General features: G+C 43.2%; 1 protein-coding gene across 2 annotated transcripts; it reads right to left on the reverse strand.

Moving 5' to 3' along the window:
* Nucleotides 1-2,026: 2,026 nt before the first annotated feature.
* LOC133356513 (microphthalmia-associated transcription factor-like) lies at nucleotides 2,027-22,999 on the reverse strand. Of its 2 annotated transcripts, XM_061574056.1 has the most exons (8): nucleotides 22,967-22,999; nucleotides 19,852-19,953; nucleotides 14,635-14,764; nucleotides 10,659-10,715; nucleotides 10,157-10,232; nucleotides 9,382-9,435; nucleotides 6,307-6,454; nucleotides 2,027-3,644 (listed from the first exon to the last, which is right to left on the reverse strand). In XM_061574056.1, the coding sequence occupies exons 1-8, from the start codon at nucleotides 22,982-22,984 to the stop codon at nucleotides 3,090-3,092; spliced, it is 1,140 nt and encodes a 379-aa protein (XP_061430040.1). In that variant the 5' UTR covers nucleotides 22,985-22,999; the 3' UTR covers nucleotides 2,027-3,089. The 2 variants fall into 2 exon arrangements, with proteins under 2 accessions (XP_061430040.1, XP_061430041.1); XM_061574057.1 differs by lacking the exons at nucleotides 19,852-19,953; nucleotides 22,967-22,999 and adding an exon at nucleotides 16,911-17,019.
* Nucleotides 23,000-23,111: the final 112 nt, after the last annotated feature.

Here is a 23,111-nt window from a genome sequence, read left to right on the forward strand (position 1 = left end):
GTTCAGTGTATCTTTGCCGTGTGGCCAGACCACCGATTTTCCATCCACATATCTAAACCAAGCAGAGGGTTTTAGTGTGCTTGAAGCTGTTGCTTTTGTTTAAAAATCTTCCATGTACAAATTCGCTATCACAGGAGACAAAGGAGAGCGCATTGCTGCTCCTTCCTTTTGTTTATAGAAGTCACCTTGCCACAAGAAGTAGGTGTTCTTTAGACAGTGTTCAGCTAGTCTTGGGATACCACCACATCTACGCCTCTATATAAGCAACAAAACAGTTAGACTTCTCCACAAATATGTCTGTCGCCTGATGAAGCTAGTTGTAATTACTGGCGAAACGTCGTCCTCAGATTGTACCCAGATTGTAAATGTTGTGGCTTGGCTGTCCAACACACAACCGATGTGCTGTACTAGTATACTACACTATACACTACACTATACACTACTATACACTACACTATACACTACTATACACTACACTATACACTACACTATACACTACACTATACACTACTATACACTACACTATACACTACTATACACTACACTATACACTACACTATACACTACACTACTATACACTACTACTATACACTACACTACTATACACTACACTATACACTACACTATACACTACACTATACACTACTATACACTACACTATACACTACACTATACACTACACTATACACTACTATACACTAGTGCTGTACTAGTGACGAATTGGCCACGTTCTGTTTACGTGACAACCCTTACTAGTTGTCTGTGTCGGGTGGTGGCGGTTTTAACGACACATTTATATATTTACGCGATCTAACCCAAAAAACACCTTCATTTTAAACCGAGTGTAGTTTTGTGCTGAATCGGTTGAGCTTGAATAGTCCATTCTGCGAAGTCTTAATACGATGTTACTTTCACTAAGAGTAAAACTATCTCAACGACAGCTTTGCCGAGCATTCAACTTTTAGGTGAATTTTAAAAGGAAAGTAGGTAAATAATAAATAATACAAATAAATAATAAATAATAATAATAAAAAATATAAAAATAAAATAATAAATTACGACGTTTCGGAGGCAACACAAGCTTCCAGAGGTGGGACAAAGTCATTGTTATGCAAGTCCAAGTCGAGTCTGAAGTCATCAAATTCATGACTCGAGTCTGACTCGAGTCCAAGTCACATGACTCGAGTCCACACCTCAGAGGTGGGACAAAGTCATTGTTATGCAAGTCCAAGTCGAGTCTGAAGTCATCAAATTCATGACTCGAGTCTGACTCGAGTCCAAGTCACATGACTCGAGTCCACACCTCTGCAAGCTTCCGTCTTCAGATGGAACCGTCGCAGCACCATTGCTGTATCAAGTAAAGAGAAGTCCCAAGAGACCCGACATTATATATACTGGTTAGTGGGGGCGGGGGGGGGCAGGATGGGCCGCGGGAGAGGAGTTGTTGTGAGATGGTTAGTACGGCTGCTGCTTGTTGGGACTGATCCTTTGTCATGTAGATGGCAGAAGCAGATACATCTTGAATTTGAAAAGGAAGTTTTAAAATGCAGCATAAACTTTCGTGCAATTGCATTTTACACACAGGAGGGCGATGTTGTGGTGATGCAGGTGGTTATTGTTTTATTTTTATTAATTTTAATTTCATTTTTTACCTACGTGACTTTACCGAAAGAACTAAGAGTATAGAACCATCGTGGTAAGTGCCGGCAACAAAAATTCGATTCCATGCCATGGCTAATATCAGTGGAGAGTGATAGTTGAACTGTTCCTGGGCAACAACCTTCAATAACCCCCACTGAACGGCGTGGTGAAGTATGGTCAATCAAACCCCATATCTGCCATGGCATATACCAGGATGGCCTTCATCCAGCCGTGGATTAACCGAGAGAGGTGAATGTAAGCGTATTTTTTTTGGCTGTTTTTGCACATGTGCATTTATGATGTGCCAATTAAACGAATGCTAAATAATATGGTCATTTCTGAGCGACGAAAAAAAGTGTACAAAAATGCACAGCACTCGGTAAGGCATAATTTTGTGAAACATTGAATTTAATGAATGTGAACATTTCTCATTTGAAATTTACAAAAACATACAAAAGTGAAATGTGAAAAAAAACAATTCCGACATTTTTAATGATTATCCATTCATCTTAGAATTATAAATACTTCCATGTATGCAATCAACTGGAACATTTAAAAAGTCCTAAACATGCCATTTCAATTTCGGTTAGGGCTGTTGATACGAAAATACCGTTACATTTCCCACATCAATAGAAACATTTGTCAAATTATTTGTCAAATCGTTGGTTCATAAAAGTTTCAGAACAAATCTGCATTGTAGTGTAGTATCTTTAACATTTCTAAAGTTATAACCAGTGTTAGATCCTAGAAAAATATTTCATTGTAAAATTGTGTTTCATATATATATATGAAATGCACATTAATCTACCTTCATTACCACCCACTCTTCCTGAAGTAAAATAGTTTTTCAAACATTTTAGAAAAAAAAATTGGGCAGTGTTACTACGGCATTTCAATATTTTTGTTGTTTTTTTTGCATTTATAAAAATTATTATTCTAGAAACATTTTTACCAAAAAGGTCTACATTAAATTAAAAAAATTATTATGTTTCACCTATGATTATTTTTGGAACGGCTCAATGAGTAAGGGTTGCTGCCCATGCCATTTCGCTCTTGACAAAAGTGGATTTGCATTTCCAACGGAATAATCTGCCATGAACCCAGCACTTGTTTTTTTTATATTCAACACAACCATGCCCACACTGAATCGGCAGTCTTGCCTCACCCGTAGAGCTGCAAGTTTTATCATAAGTGAAACACAGATGGCAGAGGCTCGTATAAAAAAAAGTATTAGGTATAACAGTCAATTTAAACTAAATTCAAAACAAAGGCAGATATTCTCTTTGACCATTTCAATAATTCACTTGAGCTTCGATCTTCTTTGAAGATATACATATACAATGTACATTTGTATATACATTTTTTAAAAGATACACCACCACCAACAACAAACAACAACAAAAAACAGATCGTGGCAGGCCGTCAAAAGCTAATTCAGCGCGGCGACGTCAAATCCCGTCGGCGTCGTCGTCGTCATCATCGTCGTCGTCGCTGAAGCTGCTCGTCTTGGAGGCAGTGGGAGAGACGGACGAGAGGAGGGGGTCCGAGCCCCCCACGGGTGACAGGCCGTCGTCCAGAAGAAAGTCCCTGAGCCGCAGCCCATTTGTGAACGGGTAGCACTCGGCAAACTGGTCAACCGGATCGCCTAAGTGCGTGAGCAGCTCGGTTGGCAGCCGATGCTGATGATGCTGGTGCTGCTGCTGCTGATGCTGCTGATGCTGCTGCTGCTGCTGATGCTGCTGCTGCTGGTGGTGATGATGGTGACTCAGGGGATCCGTGTAGCCGAAGGACCCCTCGTTGAGGTCAAGGATCGTGATGCCCCCTCCGAGGTCCGGTATGCCCGACACGGCGGTATCGGCGTGTTGCAGGGCAAAGTCGAGCCGTTGGAGCCCCCCCATCTCGGGCTCTGCCTTGATAAGCTGCTGCCCGGTGAGGTCACCGTTGGTCAGGCCCGTCGGGGAGCTGCTGGGAAGGCCGTGAGCTCGCGCCTGCATCTCCAGCTCCTGCAGCCGACACGTGGGGCGGTTTTTCGTGGATGATGAAGTTGTTCTAGATTTGAAGTTTTCGTGACTGCAAGGATCCATGCTCTTTGTTTTTTTCGGTAAAGTCACGTAGGTGAAAAAAAATTAAAACGACTGATTTAATTTAGTTGTTTTCATTTTTTATTTTTTCACCTACGTGACTTTTTTTCACCGACAAAAAAACAAAGAGGATGAAGTTGTTGTGTGTCTCGGTGTCGAGGAGCGTTTGCCTGCGCGACTGAGACGCACGTCGCAAGAGTTTGCTTGATGATATCGGTCGGGAGAGTCAACGGGCTGATGGGACTACAATATATCTTTACTGAAATGTGAGAGGACACAGCGTTTGCTTTTTCATGTTTTAGCATTGTCGAGCACAACAATGAGTGTCATGTAAGTGGGTTGTTTTAAAAATAATCCGTTAACTTAATCGTCATTCGAGAATATTGGATGGCCATACTTTACCACTCTGTCAGTGCGGGTATGCGAACGCGGGATATGATGTCATATATTTGTTGCAGCAGAGAATCGCTAGAGGTTGGCAATGGCTTGGAAAGACCTTCATTTAGCAGTGGATCGCTCATGGCTGATCATGACGATGACGCAATGTTATAATTATCACCAAGGACATTGATGCATTTTCTTGGACTTTCATTGTACGCGGCAGTATCAAAGCAGGAAGAAATGTTACCAGCAGTGGCGATTACAGCACTTTTCTTTCCTTAAATGTAAATCCCAGAAATGATCCGCTTTGTTTGAGTGGAAGCCCAATGCACTCATTTGCATTAATCTCCCACGTTGAATCCTCTTTTTTATGGAACAATGTAGCGAGTGCCCTTCCATAAGGCACCTATGGTGCAGGTGATGTGCCGTTGAAATTACAACCGACTCCACGGGATGTGTGTGATGGATAGGGGTTAGGCGATGCCCAGTGTGTCTCAGTGACTTTAAGATGTGTGCGGGGAAGCCAGAACCTTCTCGTTAAGCGATTAATCGTCGCGCATTAATGCGTAGCGAGTAGTACAGCAAACCGTTAATTGGGGTTTCATCGGAAAAGAAGCCGACATTGATTTTTTTCGATTTAAAGCTTTCGTGACTGCAGGGATTCATCTTCTTGGTTCTTTCGGTAAAGTCACGTAGAAGGGAAGTAATAAAATAATAAAAATAAAACATAATACAATAATTCTGACTTTACCGAAAGAACCAAGAAGATGAAGCCGACATTGATAGGTTACCCAGCCTCTGTGGTCCCGATTCAAGCTACCATTTGTGGCACGTGACGCCCCCTGGTGACGCAGAACCTCGGCTGCACAGGCGACGTTTTGAGATGAACAGTCCCAAGCAGTGGCTCTTAACCTTTAACCGCAGCCTTTGGCACCCCTATGGTTCTCAATAGTTGCAAAATTTTACAATGTTACTAAACACAATGGGGTTTGATGAAACAAAGTATTAGTTGTACTTACGTGCGCCGTGCTAAATTTGTGTTTTCGACGATTCGCATTCTAACCAAAATCTGGACGCGTCTCGCACCCCGAGAAAGAGCATCTCGCACTCCCAGGGGGTGCAGCGTGCACCCCAGGTCAAGAAACACTGGACTCAAACATTGCTTCTCAATCTTTTTGTGTTTAAACCCCCCCCCCCTACCCGCAGGCTGTCCTCCCCAGTCCCATCTCAGGCAAACATGTTGTATATTTGTGTGTTTTGTCACCGCACTATAATATGATTACAGTCAAACAATCGTTACGTTCGTAACAGCGTATGTTAGTTGCACTTCTTCTTGGTTCTTTCGGTAAAGTCACGTAGAAGGGAAATAATAAAATAAAAAAAATAAAACATAATAAAATAATTCTCACGACGTTTCGGCCACAACGCAAGCATTCATTCAGACAGCTGTCTTTCCGACAGACCTGTTCTTCACCTGAGGACGGCTGCTTGCGTTGTGGCCGAAACATCGTGAGAATTATTTTAGTATGTTTTATTATTATTATTTATTATTTTCCCTTCTACGTGACTTACGGAAAGAACCAAGAAGATGAATCCCTGCAGTCACGAAAACTTTAAATCGAAATTAGTTGCACTTGTTAAAGTAAGCCTGTTGACTACCTTCCTATCCTCCGTCCGGTCCACGAATTGAATCGTCGCCCAAATTCTGTCATTTCGTTCCCTTCGCCTTTGAGCAATGCCGCCGAAGATGCTCCACTCCCTCGCCACAGTGAAGTGCCACCCATCTTCTCAAACGTTAAAAGGAAGCTCCCACGTCATCTGGAGACGGTCGTTAAAAATGAACCCGTAAAAACAAAGTTTTTCACTATAAATCCTTTATATGCGTGGCGGCTAGAGTCCTCTCGTCCTCTGGCTTGAGATGGCTGCCACCTATTGGTCAGATGATTGCCTGCCACCATTAAGCAATGGGTAATAAAATAGAAAAAAAAAATTCCTAAAAAGTGTAAAATTTTGGAAAAAATTTTTCACGAAAATAAATTGTCACGCACAACGAGTCTGTGTGCAAAATGTCAGCTCGATTGGATCACGGGAAGTGGGTTAAAAAAACGACCGAAAGATTTGCACGGTCGTAAGCGTGCAAGCAAGCAGGCAAGTGAACTTAATATAAAGGATTTAAAAAAAGACACTCGTGATGGAGACTTGCCTGCATGCGCATGATTAGGCCTCTGTTGGTCTGCTCCAGCCGCCTCTGACGATTCTCCATCTCCTTGACTCGTTGCTGCTCCTTCTGAAGTCTCCGGATGTAGTCCACAGACGCCTTCAGGATGGTGCCCTTGTTCCACCGCATGTCCCTGGCGATGACATCACGCGTCGATTAAAAGCGGCCACTGGCAGTTTCGCCGATTTTGCTTCGATTGTGCGGGATACGGGACAGAGTTGCGGTGCGCGGCGTGGGAAATGGTTCGGAGCGGCAGTTAAGTAAGCTTGTTAGATGTTGTCGTATGTATGTTGAACTTCTTTTGCACAGTGCGTAGCAAACCGTGCTAATCGGAGGTGCGGGGGAAGGACGACAAACTAAACACAAAAATACGTTTTGAAGAAATTAGTTGTCAATCTATGCTATTTAAAAGGGCACATCTCCAGTGGCTTTCTCATATCGGAAGTAAAAACGTTCCAGACGGACGTGGAAGCCAAGGGGTAGTCACTCAGGGAATGTCACGCATTTTAACATAATGGCCACTCAGCGGTGGATAGCACATGTGAATGACAATGAGCTTTTAAGGTGTTTAGTGTCAATGAATGTTAACTCTGAAGAAGGAAAAGATTTAATGTTGGTGTTCATTGGTAGTCAAAAGACTTATGTAATGCATAATGATTTACAATTACTTTTTCTTAGCTCTGCCACTGATTCAGGTTTTGATGTTGTATTTTGTCTCAACGTCAGTTGCTATAAACACGGCATATCCTTTTTGCTGCTAGTATTTGTTTTTCACTGGGAACCCACTGTTGTACACTGCATCAAAAAACAGAGGTGGGACAAAGTCATTGTTATGCAAGTCCAAGTCGAGTCTGAAGTCATCAAATTCATGACTCGAGTCTGACTCGAGTCCAAGTCACATGACTCGAGTCCACACCTCAGAGGTGGGACAAAGTCATTGTTATGCAAGTCCAAGTCGAGTCTGAAGTCATCAAATTCATGACTCGAGTCTGACTCGAGTCCAAGTCACATGACTCGAGTCCACACCTCAGAGGTGGGACAAAGTCATTGTTATGCAAGTCCAAGTCGAGTCTGAAGTCATCAAATTCATGACTCGAGTCTGACTCGAGTCCAAGTCACATGACTCGAGTCCACACCTCTGTCAAAAAATCATGGGGACTGTGTTTCAAAGAGGTTGTGCAATGAGGATAAATCTCACGATGATTAAACAGATAAATTAACAGCAGGAGGGTGAGGGGTTGTGGCGGAAATTTCCGTAAAAGTCGACTGATTCGCTGAAATGTATAATACTTCATTTTAATTCAAGTAATTTTTTGTGATGATGATGATGATGCAATGGTTGCGAAGAATAATCACAGACAACAGAAAATCAATATATTTGTCGATCACGCCACCCTAAAAGGCCAACATAAACTAGGCGATGCTTCAGGCAAAACCCCCTCCTTTGTTGTAGAGCGAATTATAATTTATGGGTTTATAAAAAATAATAAGTATTTTCTGCTTGTGGGCTCGTAAACTGGTTGAATGTAAATTTTACTAGGATCTGTCCTGTGAACTTTGGGTCATTTGCAGCGCTTTACGACCCAGGAGATAAACGGTTTTGAGTAGGACAGGTTCAAATCATTACGCTGGTTTAGTATTTGCCACTAACCACATTTATGCCGCAATGAAAGTAGCCGCATACAAATGAAAAGGGAATGGATGTTTAGCTGCACAAAGTCACTAGAACATCCAATCACGGAGTAACAAATCAGTTTACATGTCTTTAATATTCGCGAGTGCTTTAATACAATGCTCCAGAGAGTCTGGCGTGCCTGTAAAAAGTGTGGAATATCCAATTGCACTCCATTTGAAGTGTGCCTGTGTCATCATGAATGCTATCGCACACGCCTGCCAAGTTGTACATTAATGCAACGCATGCACAAAAAATATACTGCAGATAAAATTAGAACCCTCTTAGCGGACAACAATGGGAGGCGTCGTGAATACTCCGAGGCATTTAACGCCTTCGCCGTCTGTGCGTTGGTAAATGTTCCTCCTGCAGTCTTGCGTAAGTGAAGGCATTCGCAAATAATGGAGCAAACCAAAGTCATCGCCAATTGTCAAATGCGTGAAAACTAAAAAGGGGGCTTGCAATTTTTTTTATGGCATCGCTCGGTTGCAAAACGAAAGGGCCCCCTTGTAAAAAGAAGGTCGCAACGTTCAAGATAAAAGCGGTTGGTAGCACAATATAGCACTAAATTGTGGGTTACCCTTTCAAGAAGATCATATAGAGTATTGCTTATTACTGTACGGGTGAAATTTGACAGATAAGGTCACACAATGGCTTACTCTTTCTAAGAGTGGCGTGCCGCGCTGTGTAGTGGGGACGCGTGCTTCTACTTCCGTTAAGATGAAACGCTCTCCGCACCTTCTTGACCTTGCGCAAATTATTTACCCAGAAAGCATTGGCTGAGTATCGGGGCTTTTTCCTTTTTCAAGAGGACGCTGTACGTGGGTGGAATTTTCGTGGGTGTCAGAAGGTGACACTCAAATCTGCCACCTTATGGGCACCTTGCAGCCCTCACTCCTACAGCACCCGGCAAGCCCCAGAGATCATTTAACAAAGGACTAACCCGGCTCAGAACTGCTTGGCTTAGAAATCTGATGAGATGGGAGAAATGTAAGAATACCGGATCTTTATTATTTTGTCTGCTTTTTGTTATTGTTATCTGGTGTTATCCTTACACATCTAATCCTTGTTTTGCATTCTATTCAGTAGTCCAAGTTGACTTTACACGTTTGTCACTTTACTTATCAAGAGTAGTGCACTGCCCATTTAAACTACCAATGCATTAACATGTAAGTGCTCTCTAGCCTGGCATAACAAAAAAAAGCACGTATGTACAATTCTACCACATTTATATAAGCTGTGTGTTTGGCACGGAGCATTAGTGCAGTTCCTAGCATACTGCACTGCGATCTCTGTGACCTGAGTTTGGTTCCTGGCCAGGGTTAACACCAATGGTGGGTGAAATCGGAGCCTGTTCTGTGCCCCTCTGTTCAAGAACTCACACTGACCAGGATGATGGAGCGTGATCAGACAGTTCCCCATGGGATGGCTCCATCCAGCAGCTGATTGATACAAGATTGGAAATTATTATTGTGCATGCCTTATATGCTAAACAATTATTTTCGTTTTACATGACCCAATTTCGTGCAGAAATATACCAAACTAATCTCATGTGGATCAAAATTTACTATCAGACAATGCTTGCTTCCATTATTGGCCTGTTTTGCAATGCATTAATTGCCATCTCTGTCACACGGTGTTTTAAAGTATCCAGTTATTGATTACATGGCTTTGACAACGGCATAAGTGCTTTTTTAAAATTCAAGTATTATGACTGTGAGCCGTTCATCATTTGATGGACACTGTTAAATAATAGCAGGGTTAATTGGTCTACTTTATTTACCCTTCTGAGTTGGACATTCCTTCAAGCGTTTAGTGAGTCAACATCCAAGAGGAGACACATTGGCTGAACTGGGCGGACGATAAATCATTGCCTTTTGTCTGGCGGCAGCTGTAACATTTATTGCATCGCTTTATTTCCTGTACCTGGCGAAAGAGCCATTGCGTATAAATGTGTAAAATGTTTAACAGCCGGTGGATTGGACATTGAGGTGTGCCATAAACAGTCAGAGTGAAGATTCTTTTCGCTGTTGCCAACACTCGAGAGTCAAACACAAAAAAACTCGGGGTCCAATAAGCGGTTTTGATTACGGTGAGCATCGCGTGCTTTATGGGGAGAGGCACACGTAGACAGTAAAAAGCAATGAACACGTAAATACTCACGGATCGTTGGATTTCGGAATAAGCGTGCCGAGCTCTTTAATGCGGTCGTTAATGTTGAACCGTCTCCGTCGTTCAACTGGTCACACAGGGGCACGGGTGAGTGTCAGAGGACCGCAAAGTCTTTGCTTTGTTACTACTTAAATGTATTTACGTTTACCCAGGAATGTCACACTAAGTCCGAATACTTTTTTTCAGGAGGGGTTCTGCATTCGGATGTTTGGCCAACACAAGTTGCATTCGCTTAATAAACTTCATTCAAATGACATCGGTTTTTTGTCGTTATTCACTTTGGGAGTAAATGAGATAACTCCGACTAAACCCGTGCAGGGCAGAGGGAGAACATACAAACCACACGCACAAATTTACCCAAATCAGGACTCAAACCCAGGTCCTTCTTGCTGTGAGGAAGAAGTGTGTTTGCCACTGCGCGACCCTGCCACCTAAAAAAACTAAACTTTGTGTGTACGTGACCGCGCAGTGCGGGAACTCTGTGAGGACTCACTAAGGTTGTGGTTGTCCTTCTTTTGCCTTTCCTTGGCCAAAGCTCTGACCTCAGGTTCTGTAGATTGAAGAAAAGTCCATTAGTAAAGAACACGTCTTGGATTTTTGCACATGGGTGAAAGACAATTGTATTTCCTGCCAGGCTAACCCAAGTATTAATTCAACGAGCCTTTTGTTATTTTACCAGGTAAGGCTCACTGAGCCATGTAGCTCTTTTTCAGAAGCAACTTGGCCACAAACGATAGCTTGAGGAAGTGGCTTATCACGTGGAAATGTAAAGCAGCCAAATACTCTAAACAAACGTTGATTCTTAATGTGAAGGGAAACACAGGAGGATCCGAAGAAAAATGCACGGGACCACGGGGAGAACATGCCAACTCCAAATATACAGCCAGGCGTCAGGGTCGGGATTCAACCGACGACCTCCTGCATACCAGGCGAGGTAGTTAACATCTCGCCACCTCGGCGCACCCGCATTAGCAGCGGGGAGCCTGAGAAGTTGGTGGGCAGTTGTGTAAAACACGTAAGGGTAAAAGTCCGTAAAGGTGCAGCCTTGAATTGTCTTTCTGACACCACTGCTGGTAAGAAGAGTCTCCACTCGAGGGAGCTTTACAGAGCCCCTCGAGAAAGGCTGACTCAAGGAAAATATTCACCGCGAGGTGTTCTATTCAACGAGTCACGGCGTCTGTCAGAGCGCCGGCTATTTGCAGCCTTACAGATTAATGAATACCTACGTTTAAAACCCACACAATGGCATGCTTAACACGGCGGTGCACCTTATTATCACGTGCCTTAAAAACCACGCTGTGGTCACTATGCCCAGTGTCAGATAAACACGCCGAGAACGCAAGCAACCCTTTGCCAAAGAGCGACATTCCACACAAATAGAGACACATCCAGCAAAACGAGCGGTTGCATGCACATCTATACACAGCTCGCCGAACAGATCACCATGCAACTGGGCTGGATTCCACACGGCTGAATGGTGCTCAAATATGGAATTATGATTAACTGCTTTCTCGCCACATAATCACGTACTAACCTAAGATAAAAGTGGCCCATATAACCCACACATGATGTTGGGGCAAGTGCAGCTAGCGAGTAAGTCCTGCGCCTGACAGTCTCCCCAGTGCTGATGTTTAAACCCTGCACCAGGCACTCATTGACGGATGGCTCAGGCACAGTGCAGTTATCCGCCACTGATGTTTGCCGTGGCCATGGAACCGAACTCGGGATGCCAGGTTCGTAGCGCAGTTTCGCTAACTACCGTGCCACCGCTCAGCATACGAACTCGGGATGCCGGGTTCGTAGCGCAGTTTCGCTAACTACCGTGCCACCGCTCAGCATACGCTTGAGTCCACGCATGCATAGGCTCGTGTGTGCATTCGTACTTGCGCACAATCATGCACACGAGGAGTACAGCGTGCTGACTTGAATGCGTTCACTCACGTGCAGCGCATGCGCCAACACTCACAGTCAATGGAGGTTAAATCACAACAACAACAGCAGCAATGTATCGATTTAAAGCTTTCGTGACTGCAGACGCTGTCTCCCCGACAGACCTGGTCTTCACCCGAGGACGGCTGCTTGCGTCGTGGCCGAAACGTCGTGAGAATTATTTTATTATGTTTTATTTTTATTATTTTATTATGACTTTACCGAAAGAACCAAGAAGATGAGCAGCAATGTAATCTCCCACAAAATGTGCGCGTGGTGCACGCGTCGCGTTCAACGTTCCGTCCGTTATGGTGCCTCAATAGTTTTATTCTTTAGGGGAACGCAAAACAAAAGTCGATCTGTGTTTTTGTTTTTTTCGTGCGTGCACTCTCTCGTGTCGTCGTCGTCGGTGCACTGGGGCGAGAGAGAGAGAGAGAGAGCGCGCGGGGCCCTGCGGATTGTTGCGGAACCTCTCAAAACCCGGCCGTGTCGACGCGTACCACCCACCCCGCCGTGCCATCGGGGATCCACTTTGTTGTTCGAGTACCCCCGGTTCCGCACGCTGTGCATGCCTTTGCTGATTGAGATTTTTTTTCTTCCTCTCTTGGGATGTGCCTTAGGCTCCCCCCCCCCCACCCCCTTGCACCACCCTCCTCCCTTTCCCACATAAAAAAAACAACCCTTTGAAATTGATTAACAAGCCAAAAATGTACTCTTATAATTACCAGCATTTATAGATGGTGAAATGCTTCCATTGTCAATGTTTTCTGTGCTGTCTCTAGTTTTTTTTTTAAGCTTTCATTTCCAAAAACATCTTGGCCCGTGCAAGTGGTCAACATTTTATAAATATGCTCGCGAGTATTATCTTTGAGCAACATGTTCTGTTCTCTGCTATGTGTTTTTTTATAGTTTAAAAAAATATATATATACGATGTTTGTGCCTGTGCATGCCCTTTTCGCGTGTCCGTGTTATATAGCGAAAGGTTTTTAAAAATCTTCATACAGATACGGGGCAGGGGTTCAAACCAAATCACTTAAACAGTGATTCAAATTCAAACTATACACTGTGCAATAAAAACATTTAGTGTTGCCCGTGTCAAAATTGTCACGTGAAATCATGGCACGAAGTTCAACATTTAAATTGTGAGCAGCAAAGTTTGATTGGTAACCGTTCTAATTGCCTCATCATAAAGGTATGTAAATGAAGATGCAACGTTCAGATTTGTAAGATGAATACACGTTCTTTTAATAGCTGTACAAGTTTAAGCCCCTAGAGCCAATGAACGTTTGGCCAAACCAAGAATCACGTGTCTTTATCCAAACATAATTGTGAATCGTAACAGATGTATTGATTCTAATCGTGAACCCAAATGCGTTTTTATTCATGAAATCATGGGTTGAGGGTGTGCGAGGTGGTACTCATTTAAAAGCTGATTTAACTCGTCACTGATGTTAACCATGGCTGCGGAATGAACTTGGGTTGTATGGTCCTAGCATAGAGTGTACACACACTGACACACTAAATAAAAAATCCCCTGTATAGCCTTAACAGACTATTGGGGTAAGTGCTGTTAGCGAGCACCTATGAAGGCCGGCACAACACACGAGTGGGTAGGTGGCCAGCACTACGCCCGGCCACGTTTGTCTCCCCAGTGGCGATGTTTACACATCGTACCAGGCACCCATTTTTAGGCTGAGTCGACCTAGGGGAGGCCCATGACCGTTTTAGAAAATCGTCACTGGGTTCGCAGTGCAGCGCCCAAATCGCTACACCACCACTCCCCACGACACACACACACGCACACAGATACAACTTCGCTTGCACTTGCTGGTTCTTCTATGCACAGTGCCTTGGTTGGCTGACTCGTGGCAAGATGTTAACTTCCTCACCTGGCTTATAGACGGTCTTGAGTTCGATCCCGACCCGGACACCTCTATATTTCAATTTTGCATGTTCTCCCCGTGACTATGTGGATTTTTTTATCCGGATCCCCTGGTTTTTCCCTCCACATTCATGATCAACGTGCGTTTAGAGTAATTTGGCCGCTATAACCTTTCCACCTGGTTAGCTATTGCGTTGAGCTGTCATTTATGATGGCTGAGTCGCTTCTGAAAAAGAGCTGTGGAGCTCAGTGTGGCCTGAACTGGTAAAAAACATGAACACGTATTCGACCAATAGCATCTATAAGAGGTTTTGGGGTTAGATCATGCAGATATAATTGCGTCGCTAAATCCGCCACCAAGCGACACAGGCAATTAGTAAGATTCGTCACGTAAAAAAAAATCCCAAAACCCACAAATGTTTAAATTGCGAATGGGGGTTTACTCTCCAACACTCGAGTGTGCCGTAATAGTAACGAATTGGCACGTTTTGTTTACGTGACAAACCCTTTCTAATTGGCTGTATTGAGGTGGTGGCGGGTTTAACGCCACACATTTATATTTACGCGATATAACGTACAACAACAAAAAACCTCCATTGTGGATGAAAACAAAATGTTTATTGAGTTTACGTGCAGTGGGTTTCTGTGTTCAATTACCTCTGACCGGGAGCTCTCTTTTCAGGCTGGGCAGGCCACCGGCGAAGGAGCTGCCAGACATGTCCATGGTGGATGATGCCATCAGACTGTGCCCCATATAGCCGTCCAGGAGGCCGTTTGAGATGGGCAGCTGTTCAAAGGAAGGGGCACGGATGAAACGCAGGAAAGCGTCATCGACATTTTGCGGAGGGGAGGGCGGGGGGGGTGGCATCCGAAGATGGAACGTTGACCAATTTGGGTTCTGTTGGTGTCCAGAAACGCACAACAACAACAGCAGCAGCAACAACAACAACAAAGAAACCACGTGCGACGCTGCATTGGCAAGCGGCGCACAAATAACAAACACGATAAACACATTCGGTAATGCCACTTGCCTCAAAAGAAAATGCATATGGGAATAACCAACGTTTCATGCAGAAGGGCTATTGCCTGAAACGTCACCTGTTATGTAGTATTTCATTTTAGGGTGGTGGTGTTATTGATAAATGTGTTGAGTTTTCATGAAATGTAAATTCCAGCTCGCTTCATCGTGTGTTGTAGTTGGCAGCACGAGATGGATATTTGATGTCATCAAATGTTTACTGAATACATGCATTATCAAATGTCCTTTCTTTTTGCAAATTCCATTTTTACTCCAGAATAAGAAATACAGAAAGCATAGAAAGCATGGAAACAGGCAGTGCAAAATGATACAATTACAGCGAACACGCTATATAAACGCAAAGCCGAAAGATATTTTTATCAGTGGAAAAATGCTCATATATTACATGTTATATCTTATTTAAATGACATTTCCATACAGTTTTAGAAAATGTACTTATAGATGTTCTTCATACTGAAGGTAGGAGTGTGTCTCAGATATATGTTACACTGTAGCAAGCTACAAGGTGGAAAATGCGTAATGGCGTATTAATTGAGTATGGAATATTGTGAAACCTACAAAATTAAATATACGTTTTTGCGGAGATGTCACAAAGCTATGGACAGCGATGAAACAGGATTAGTACTTTTATTTAAGCTCACTTTCACTCCGTCTTCTAAAGGTGATGCTCTAAAATGTGAATTGCCGTGCTGCACGCGTGCGCTGGTGGGCAGTTTACTCATTATATTCAAGTATGGGCTGAGGTTCAGAACAACAAAGCCCATAAACTTTATGTTTCAATCAGCAGCCTTCATAAAAAAAAAAAAATGCCCCTACAAAGTCTCTCGTTCATGGCCACAGAGCATCTTGCCGACATTTTTTTTGCCGACTCATCACTCTTCACGTTGGCACACAGCCGTCAATAACAGGTTCTTTAATGTTTGGTGCTTTAACAGCGACGACAAGTCACGTAACAATCTCCCCAAAGTAGAACCCTTTTGACCTGCTACGACATACGATTTGGACACGCTTGAGGTGAGAAACTACAATTTACAGATCACGAAGATGCGTGGTGAGATGCATGCTCGCGATGACATTGAGAGATGAGAGAGACGGAGGCAGCTGGTGTCAGACGACATCCGCAGGTTAACTACAACATTCAATGGCAGCCAAAAACATGGAAAGCATCCGATGGCACGTCCGCGCAGAAGAGATGGAGCAATGGAATCAGCTTGTGTGTAAGTGCCAGGTGGATCGTGAGAATTATTTTATTTTATAATGTTTTATTTTTATTATTTTATTATTTTCCTTCTACGTGACTTTACCGAAAGAACCAAGAAGATGAACCCCTGCAGTCACGAAAGCTTTAAATCGAAATTCACTGTGCGTGCTTTTGATGTTCGCTTGCCACGTCCGCAGGACGGTGACTGCGCTCACCACTGGCCCACCGCTCCCGTGGGTGCAGTGTAAAGGCGCAGCCCTGAAACTGCTCGTTCAAGTCACCGCTGGTAGAACGACCTCGGCTCAGATGGAGTCCTGGAAAGCGCCGCTAAAGGGCACTTGGCCTACTCTTCCACGCGGAGTTCAGTATATGTGAAGGCAATGCACACACGTCTCTGACAGAAACCTTGTTTGTTAATTAATAGGCCTAAAATAGCAATCGTTTCAAAGTGTGTGTGTGTGAAACATACAGTGCAGCACGCATACACTCGAGACAAAATACGCGACGATGCCACGTAATTAGAGACGCTCCCAAATGACTTTGCACAATTAAGACAGAACCGGGATGACACGAAGCCACTGTAGGTTAATTAAGCACGTACCCTCCTGTTTTAATCATACACGGACATGCCAACAATTATGATAACACTTCAACGATACACGGGCACGAAGCAAACGCGTGAAGCGGGCTTACCATGTCATATTTGTTGCGGTCTAGAATTTGCACGATAGTAAGAGCAGATTGCTTATCCTTCATTGTTAAAAACAAAAAGGCGACTTTCACGTCTGCAGACCGCCGCGGCTCGCTGTGAATGCGTGGGCACGTGCCGCACTTTTACTTTATAAACGCAGCCGACATGGGGACTTTGCTCTCTTGCCTCCCTTTAAAAGTTGTATCCATAACATCCCCCCCCCGCCTCCTCCTCCTCCGGTAAGATCCCTTTGCCTGGCTAGGTCAGGTCCTAGTCAAAAATTTGCTAAGGACCCCTCTCACCCGAGTCCATTATTTTCTACCCCCATCCCCTCCTTCTCCTGCCCCTCACCGCTCACCCCCCTCTTAACTTTGTCCTTTTTAGCCGCTCACCGCCCCTCTCTCTCTCTCTCCTCTCTCTTTCCCCCAACTCTCCAGCAGACGCCTTTTAGCTGCGCTCATCACAAATCCAAAGTAGACTTTGGCAGACATTAGGAGTGCGAGTTGCAATTGTTGAATTAGCCTGGACAAGTTTCATGTCTGTTGTATTGCTGCCCTGTGTATTGCTTTCTCAGTATTTATTGGAGAGCTATCAAAGTAAAAAAAACGTGATTTCTTGTTCAAGTGAGCATTTGCGGCGGTACCCAAATCCCCTTGTTAACAGTTCTCAGCCAGTGGTGGAAATGCCTCAGTTCTGTGGCAGGTGCGATTATACCCATAGAGCAACCATTGTTGAGTTCCCCACAAAGTGGTACCTATTTTAACGATCCTGAGGGGGGATGATGATGATGATGATGGGCTGAGCCAACCCCAAAAACTGGGTTTTAAACGTGTGACCTTCTGATTGGGGGCCGCCCACTCTACTGCTGGTCAAAGATCTACAATTTTCTGAGATTTGTATATATATATATATACTTTCGTGAACTATCGTTTACAATAATGCAGCAGACTTTATAATGATTGAAGAAAACAAACTATGAGGCCATTTTCGCACGTAAGCATTCAATATGTATCACAGAGACTCAACCTCATGTGGAATCTGCTGTAACCTCATTTTATTTTTCGATTTAAAGCTTTCGTGACTGCAGGGATTCATATTCTTGGTTCTTTCGGTAAAGTCACATAGAAGATGAACCTCATTTTACTTTGTATATCGTACACACAGCTCGCTGGCAAGGTGGCACAGCGGCAACACTTACGCCTCTCCTCAAAAGGGGCCTGCTTTCGATGTTTGAGGCGTTTTGTGTGCGGGAATTCATGTTCTCTCTTCGTTCCGCAAGATATTTTTATGTTGTTTGTTCGGTTTATACTCGAAGCTAAAAATAGACATGCATATAGTATGGAGATGTTAACTGCCTCGCCTGGTATACAGGAGGTCGTGGGTTCCATCCCAACCCTGACGCCTGTATATTTGGAGTTTGCGTGTTTCTCTCAACGTGGTCGCGTGGATTTTTCTCTTGGTCCTTTGGTTTTTTCCTCCACATTTAGAATCAACATGCGTTTAAAGTATTTGGCAGCTATACATATCATCTGTGGCCAGGTCGCTTCTAAAAAAGAGCTGTATAGCCTTACCTACTAATAGGAAAGAAAACAAGTTTAGTTTTCATACATAACTGGTATTGGCCAAACATCGCAGTGATAAAACATGAACTGCAAAAGTACTCCATTGGGATTACTCATTGCAACATTGCCCTAGACTGCAAAAAACTTGGCAGGACCCTCCTGAAACATAGCCTTGAGGCTCACCGATGCTTTCCTGGGTAAAACGATTAGAATAAATAGCTGTTGTCTGTCTTTGAAAATAAAAAAGTAACATGAGTCCACATCTGTGACCTCTCTAAAAATGTTTTCCGAGTTAAAAATTCAATCCCTGCACTTTGAAGTTTGTACTATGACTTGATACGACGAGAAGCATCGTCGTAATGAAGTTGTGTGCAACTGCTTGAGGTGTAATATATTAAAGTATTTTAAAGAACGTGACTGTAATCATTAACAACAGAAAAGCTCAACCATTATCCGAAACCCTCAATATCATAAATGTTGCCATGTGTTTCAAACAGACAATTCCTTGGCATTCAAACATACAAAATAAATATTTGCCAAAACCCGCCACGCATCCGTCATTCATTTGCAAAGAAGCCTTTGCTGTGTTGGCTGTCTCACAAATTGATATAATAAGCGATGTTGTAAAACATGAATTGCAGGTCTATGGCCTCATCAAGGTGCAATGATGAATAGAATATGCCAGAAACATGCACTTGACTGAAGTGTTTGTATATCACTTAAGCGCTTTATACTTTGCAGTCTTTTTGCCGATCCGACATTAGACGAAGGCCCCCCCCCCCTCTTCCGCCACGTTGTTCATTGGGGTTGTTTGACCATACTTCACCGCGCGGGTTGGTGGCGGAGGGGTGCAGGACCAGTTCAGATAATGCTACTTATTATGGCCGGAGACTGTGTATCGATCTCAGGTTGCCAGTTTCATCCATCATAACACGTAAAAAAGATGTCTCAAAAGTATAATTACACCAAACGAATATAATTGGATGCTGTCATGGTATAATCGCGAGCACATTCATACTGTGCCCATGATTACGAAGACGGCCGCTGCATCGAGCGCGCTTTCAGATGCACTTCCGCGGCCGTCTGGAACGCTCTTCTTTCCGATATTAGGAAGCCACTGGAGCTATGCACTTTTTAAATCTGAAATGAAAACTCATTTCTGTAGAGCTGGTGTTTCGTGTTGAGTTCGTTTTCCTTCCCCCGCACCTCCGATTAGCACGGTTGGCAACGTACGGTGCGAAAAAAGTCCAAAAAATAAAACGTCCGTATGTAAGCGTCTCAGCGCAGTTTAAAATGTTTAGCCCAGGGGACCCCATTAATGTCTCCCTGTCCCTGTGACCGCCACAGCATGGGTGTATAATCCAAGATGCGCAGCACTTACAGAGTTGGGGATCTGGACACTTGGCGTTTCCATGTAACCATTGCCCATGTCATCCTTCATGCTTGTCTCTAAGCTGATAATGTCGTCAATGACATCATCCATCTGTGGCAACAACAACAAAAGAAGCATTGTCACTGTTAAAGGACGTCACAAATACACAATAACAAGATTGCACGGACGATGCATAATACTAAGACCATTAATACTAAGACCAAGATTATCAAACTATTGCACAGCATTCATGCACAGACACATTAATACTCATATTGTACATAATACTGAAACATTGAACAATTGTAGCATTTTTTTAATGTAACGTTCAGGAGGACGGTAAAGATTGTTTCAACAAAAGTTTATTTTACATCATGGGCCATGATCCAGAGGTGTGGACTCGAGTCATGTGACTTGGACTCGAGTAAGACTCGAGTCATGAATTTGATGACTTCAGACTCGACTTGGACTTGCATAACAATGACTTTGTCCCACCTCTGAGGTGTGGACTCGAGTCATGTGACTTGGACTCGAGTCAGACTCGAGTCATGAATTTGATGACTTCAGACTCGACTTGGACTTGCATAACAATGACTTTGTCCCACCTCTGCCATGATCTATCCTCTGCTAGATGAAGGCCTCCCCAAGCCATTGCTATCTCTCACGGTCCTGGGATAGCACAATCCGGATCACTCCTGCACACGAACTGATATTTTCACTGCTCACGAGAGTCATACAAATCATTCCTAGCAATGCAGCACTCACGTTACTTCATTTCTCGCGATCACGTAAGATCATTCTAGATTTGAAGCTTTCGTGACTGCAAGGATTCATACGCTTAGGTTTTTTTGGTAAAGGCACGTAGGTAAAAAATAAAATAAATAAAAAATAGTAGAAATAATAATAGAAATAAAATAATAAATCACGACGTTTCGGAGGCAACACAAGTCTGTGTCATCAGGTGGGACCATCACAGCTGAATTTACTGTATTAAGTGAGGAAAAATCCAAGAGACAAGCTCTTAACTACAAGTTAAGTGGGGGAGGGGGGAAACGTCGTGATTTATTATTTTATTATGCTCGTATCACAAATGGCCACATTTGAAGGTGACAATTTCGGGACAAAATGGCAATTTGTCTGATTATTAATTCTAGATTTGAAGCTTTCGTGACTTCAAGGATTCATACTCTTATATTTTTTCGGTAAAGTCAAGTAGGTAATAATAATAATAAATGAAAATAAATCAATTAAAACACTGATTTAATTGATTGCTTTTCATTTTCTTGGTTCTTGCTTTTCATTTATTATCATTTTATTATTATTTTTTAACCTACGTGACTTTACCGAAAAAAAAACCTAAGAGTACGTAAAATCACTGATCTCGGGCCCAAGTTTGTTTTTCTTGCGCCGCGTATTGTTCCACTCCAAGTCTGGAGTTTCGTTCCACGTGCTGGGGAGCTTCTTCAGGAGCTGAATTAAAACCAAACTAAAAATAGTTTTTACTTTACCCGGTAAGGCTCCACTTAGCTACACAGCTCTTATTTCAGAAGCGACCTAGGCCACATTTATAGCAGCCACATACTCTAAATGCGTGATGGTGATTCTAAATGTGAACGGGAAAAAAAAAACGAAGGATCCGGAAGAAAAAAAATACATGCCACAACGGGGAGAGAGACATGCAAACTGCACATTTTGAGGCATCAGGGTCGGCATCGAACCCACGACCCTTGTATACCAGGGGAGGTAGTTAACATCTCGCCACCATGGCGCCCCAATATATTGCTCAGCATGTTGAGCGAAACATCGGACATCGTGCCGAACAACACGCGCTCCGACCAGAAAACCCATTGCATCGCTATATAACACAAGCGCAAAAAAAAATACGTGATAATATTAGTCATGTTATTCGCATATCTTAGTGCGTTAAACGTTACTCTACAGAAAAAAGTGGTTAGTTTTACGTCAATTCACCTAACACAATGGTTTGTTGGTGGACAGGGTGTTGAGAAAGCCATCAAGAACACTAGCTACAATATCCGGATGCATAAATACGGTACATCCAATATTCGTCTTCTATCCTTCAATCGCATATTTTCTTTTTCAGTTTCTCTACTTGGACACATCAATACATTTGCATATATTAGTGCACGTTCGGAGAACGATCCCAACGAGTCTGATAAATAATTGTGTTTATTACGGCCGAGCTAAACGGGACGCCGCCGTGGTGTCAATGGTTAACGCACCGTGGACTTGCAATCCCGAGGGGTTGCCCGTTTGATATTCCAGGGCGACAATTAAAATAACTGGCAAGTTGCTTATATCTCCCCAGCACCCCCTCACGGCCTCTGACCACCAAGCAGTACAGATGGGTTCTCCACAAATGAGTCGAGCCGCAGATCCGGCGAGTGATGGGGAAAACAGAAAACTAAAGTGTTCCCACTTTGTAGAACAAAGTCTGGCCGGAATGGAAAAGTAGGCAAACATATTCCATATATTATGGAAACATTCGATAGAGGGACTGACTCACTTGTAGCTCCCCGTAGTGGAGGCCCTTTCTGCCAGCAGTGGCATAAGAAAGTCATTAAAGGGCTGAACCTCGCATGAGTAACATAGGTAGAATATGAATGTGTTTCCAAGGCCCAAAGAAACAGTTCAAACTCACTTCAAACATGTCAAACATTGCTTAACAACCGCCAAAAACAGTTAAACACAACGGAACACACGACAATTATATTAAACATACAAGTGAATGAAGACATTACAATCATATATATTTTTTTTTACAACCGTGCGACTTCTTTAAAAAGTTATTGCAAAATTCAGCACTTTAACAACCACTAAAAACAGTTTAACGCAACGTAACGTCAGATAATTATCTTACACATACACACAAGTGAATGAAGGCATGCAAATTATGAACATCTTTATTTTTTACAACTGTGCCAATTTTTGAAAAAGTTTAACTTTTTCAATCTAGATTGAAAACGAATTCCTTGAGAACTGCTTCTTGTGTTTAGTTTTGTTGTCCTTCCCCCTGCGCCTCCGATTATCGCAGTTGGCTACGTACGGTGCGAAAGAAGTTCAACATACATACATAAAATAAAACAGTAAACGTTTTACTTACTCCTAAATGCACTCTCATGAATGGTGCCTTGCATGCGGTCTGCCGTTCACTGAAAGTAGAGCCCGAAATGAACTGCTCAGGCAAATCCCAAAGCTAAGCTTTATACCATGTCCTATCATGGAAAAAAAGGGTGGCCAATGAATTG

This window comes from Lethenteron reissneri, chromosome 54, assembly GCF_015708825.2.
Source record: "Lethenteron reissneri isolate LAM-NWPU_2019-01 chromosome 54, ASM1570882v1, whole genome shotgun sequence".
Classification (NCBI taxonomy): domain Eukaryota; kingdom Metazoa; phylum Chordata; class Hyperoartia; order Petromyzontiformes; family Petromyzontidae; genus Lethenteron; species Lethenteron reissneri.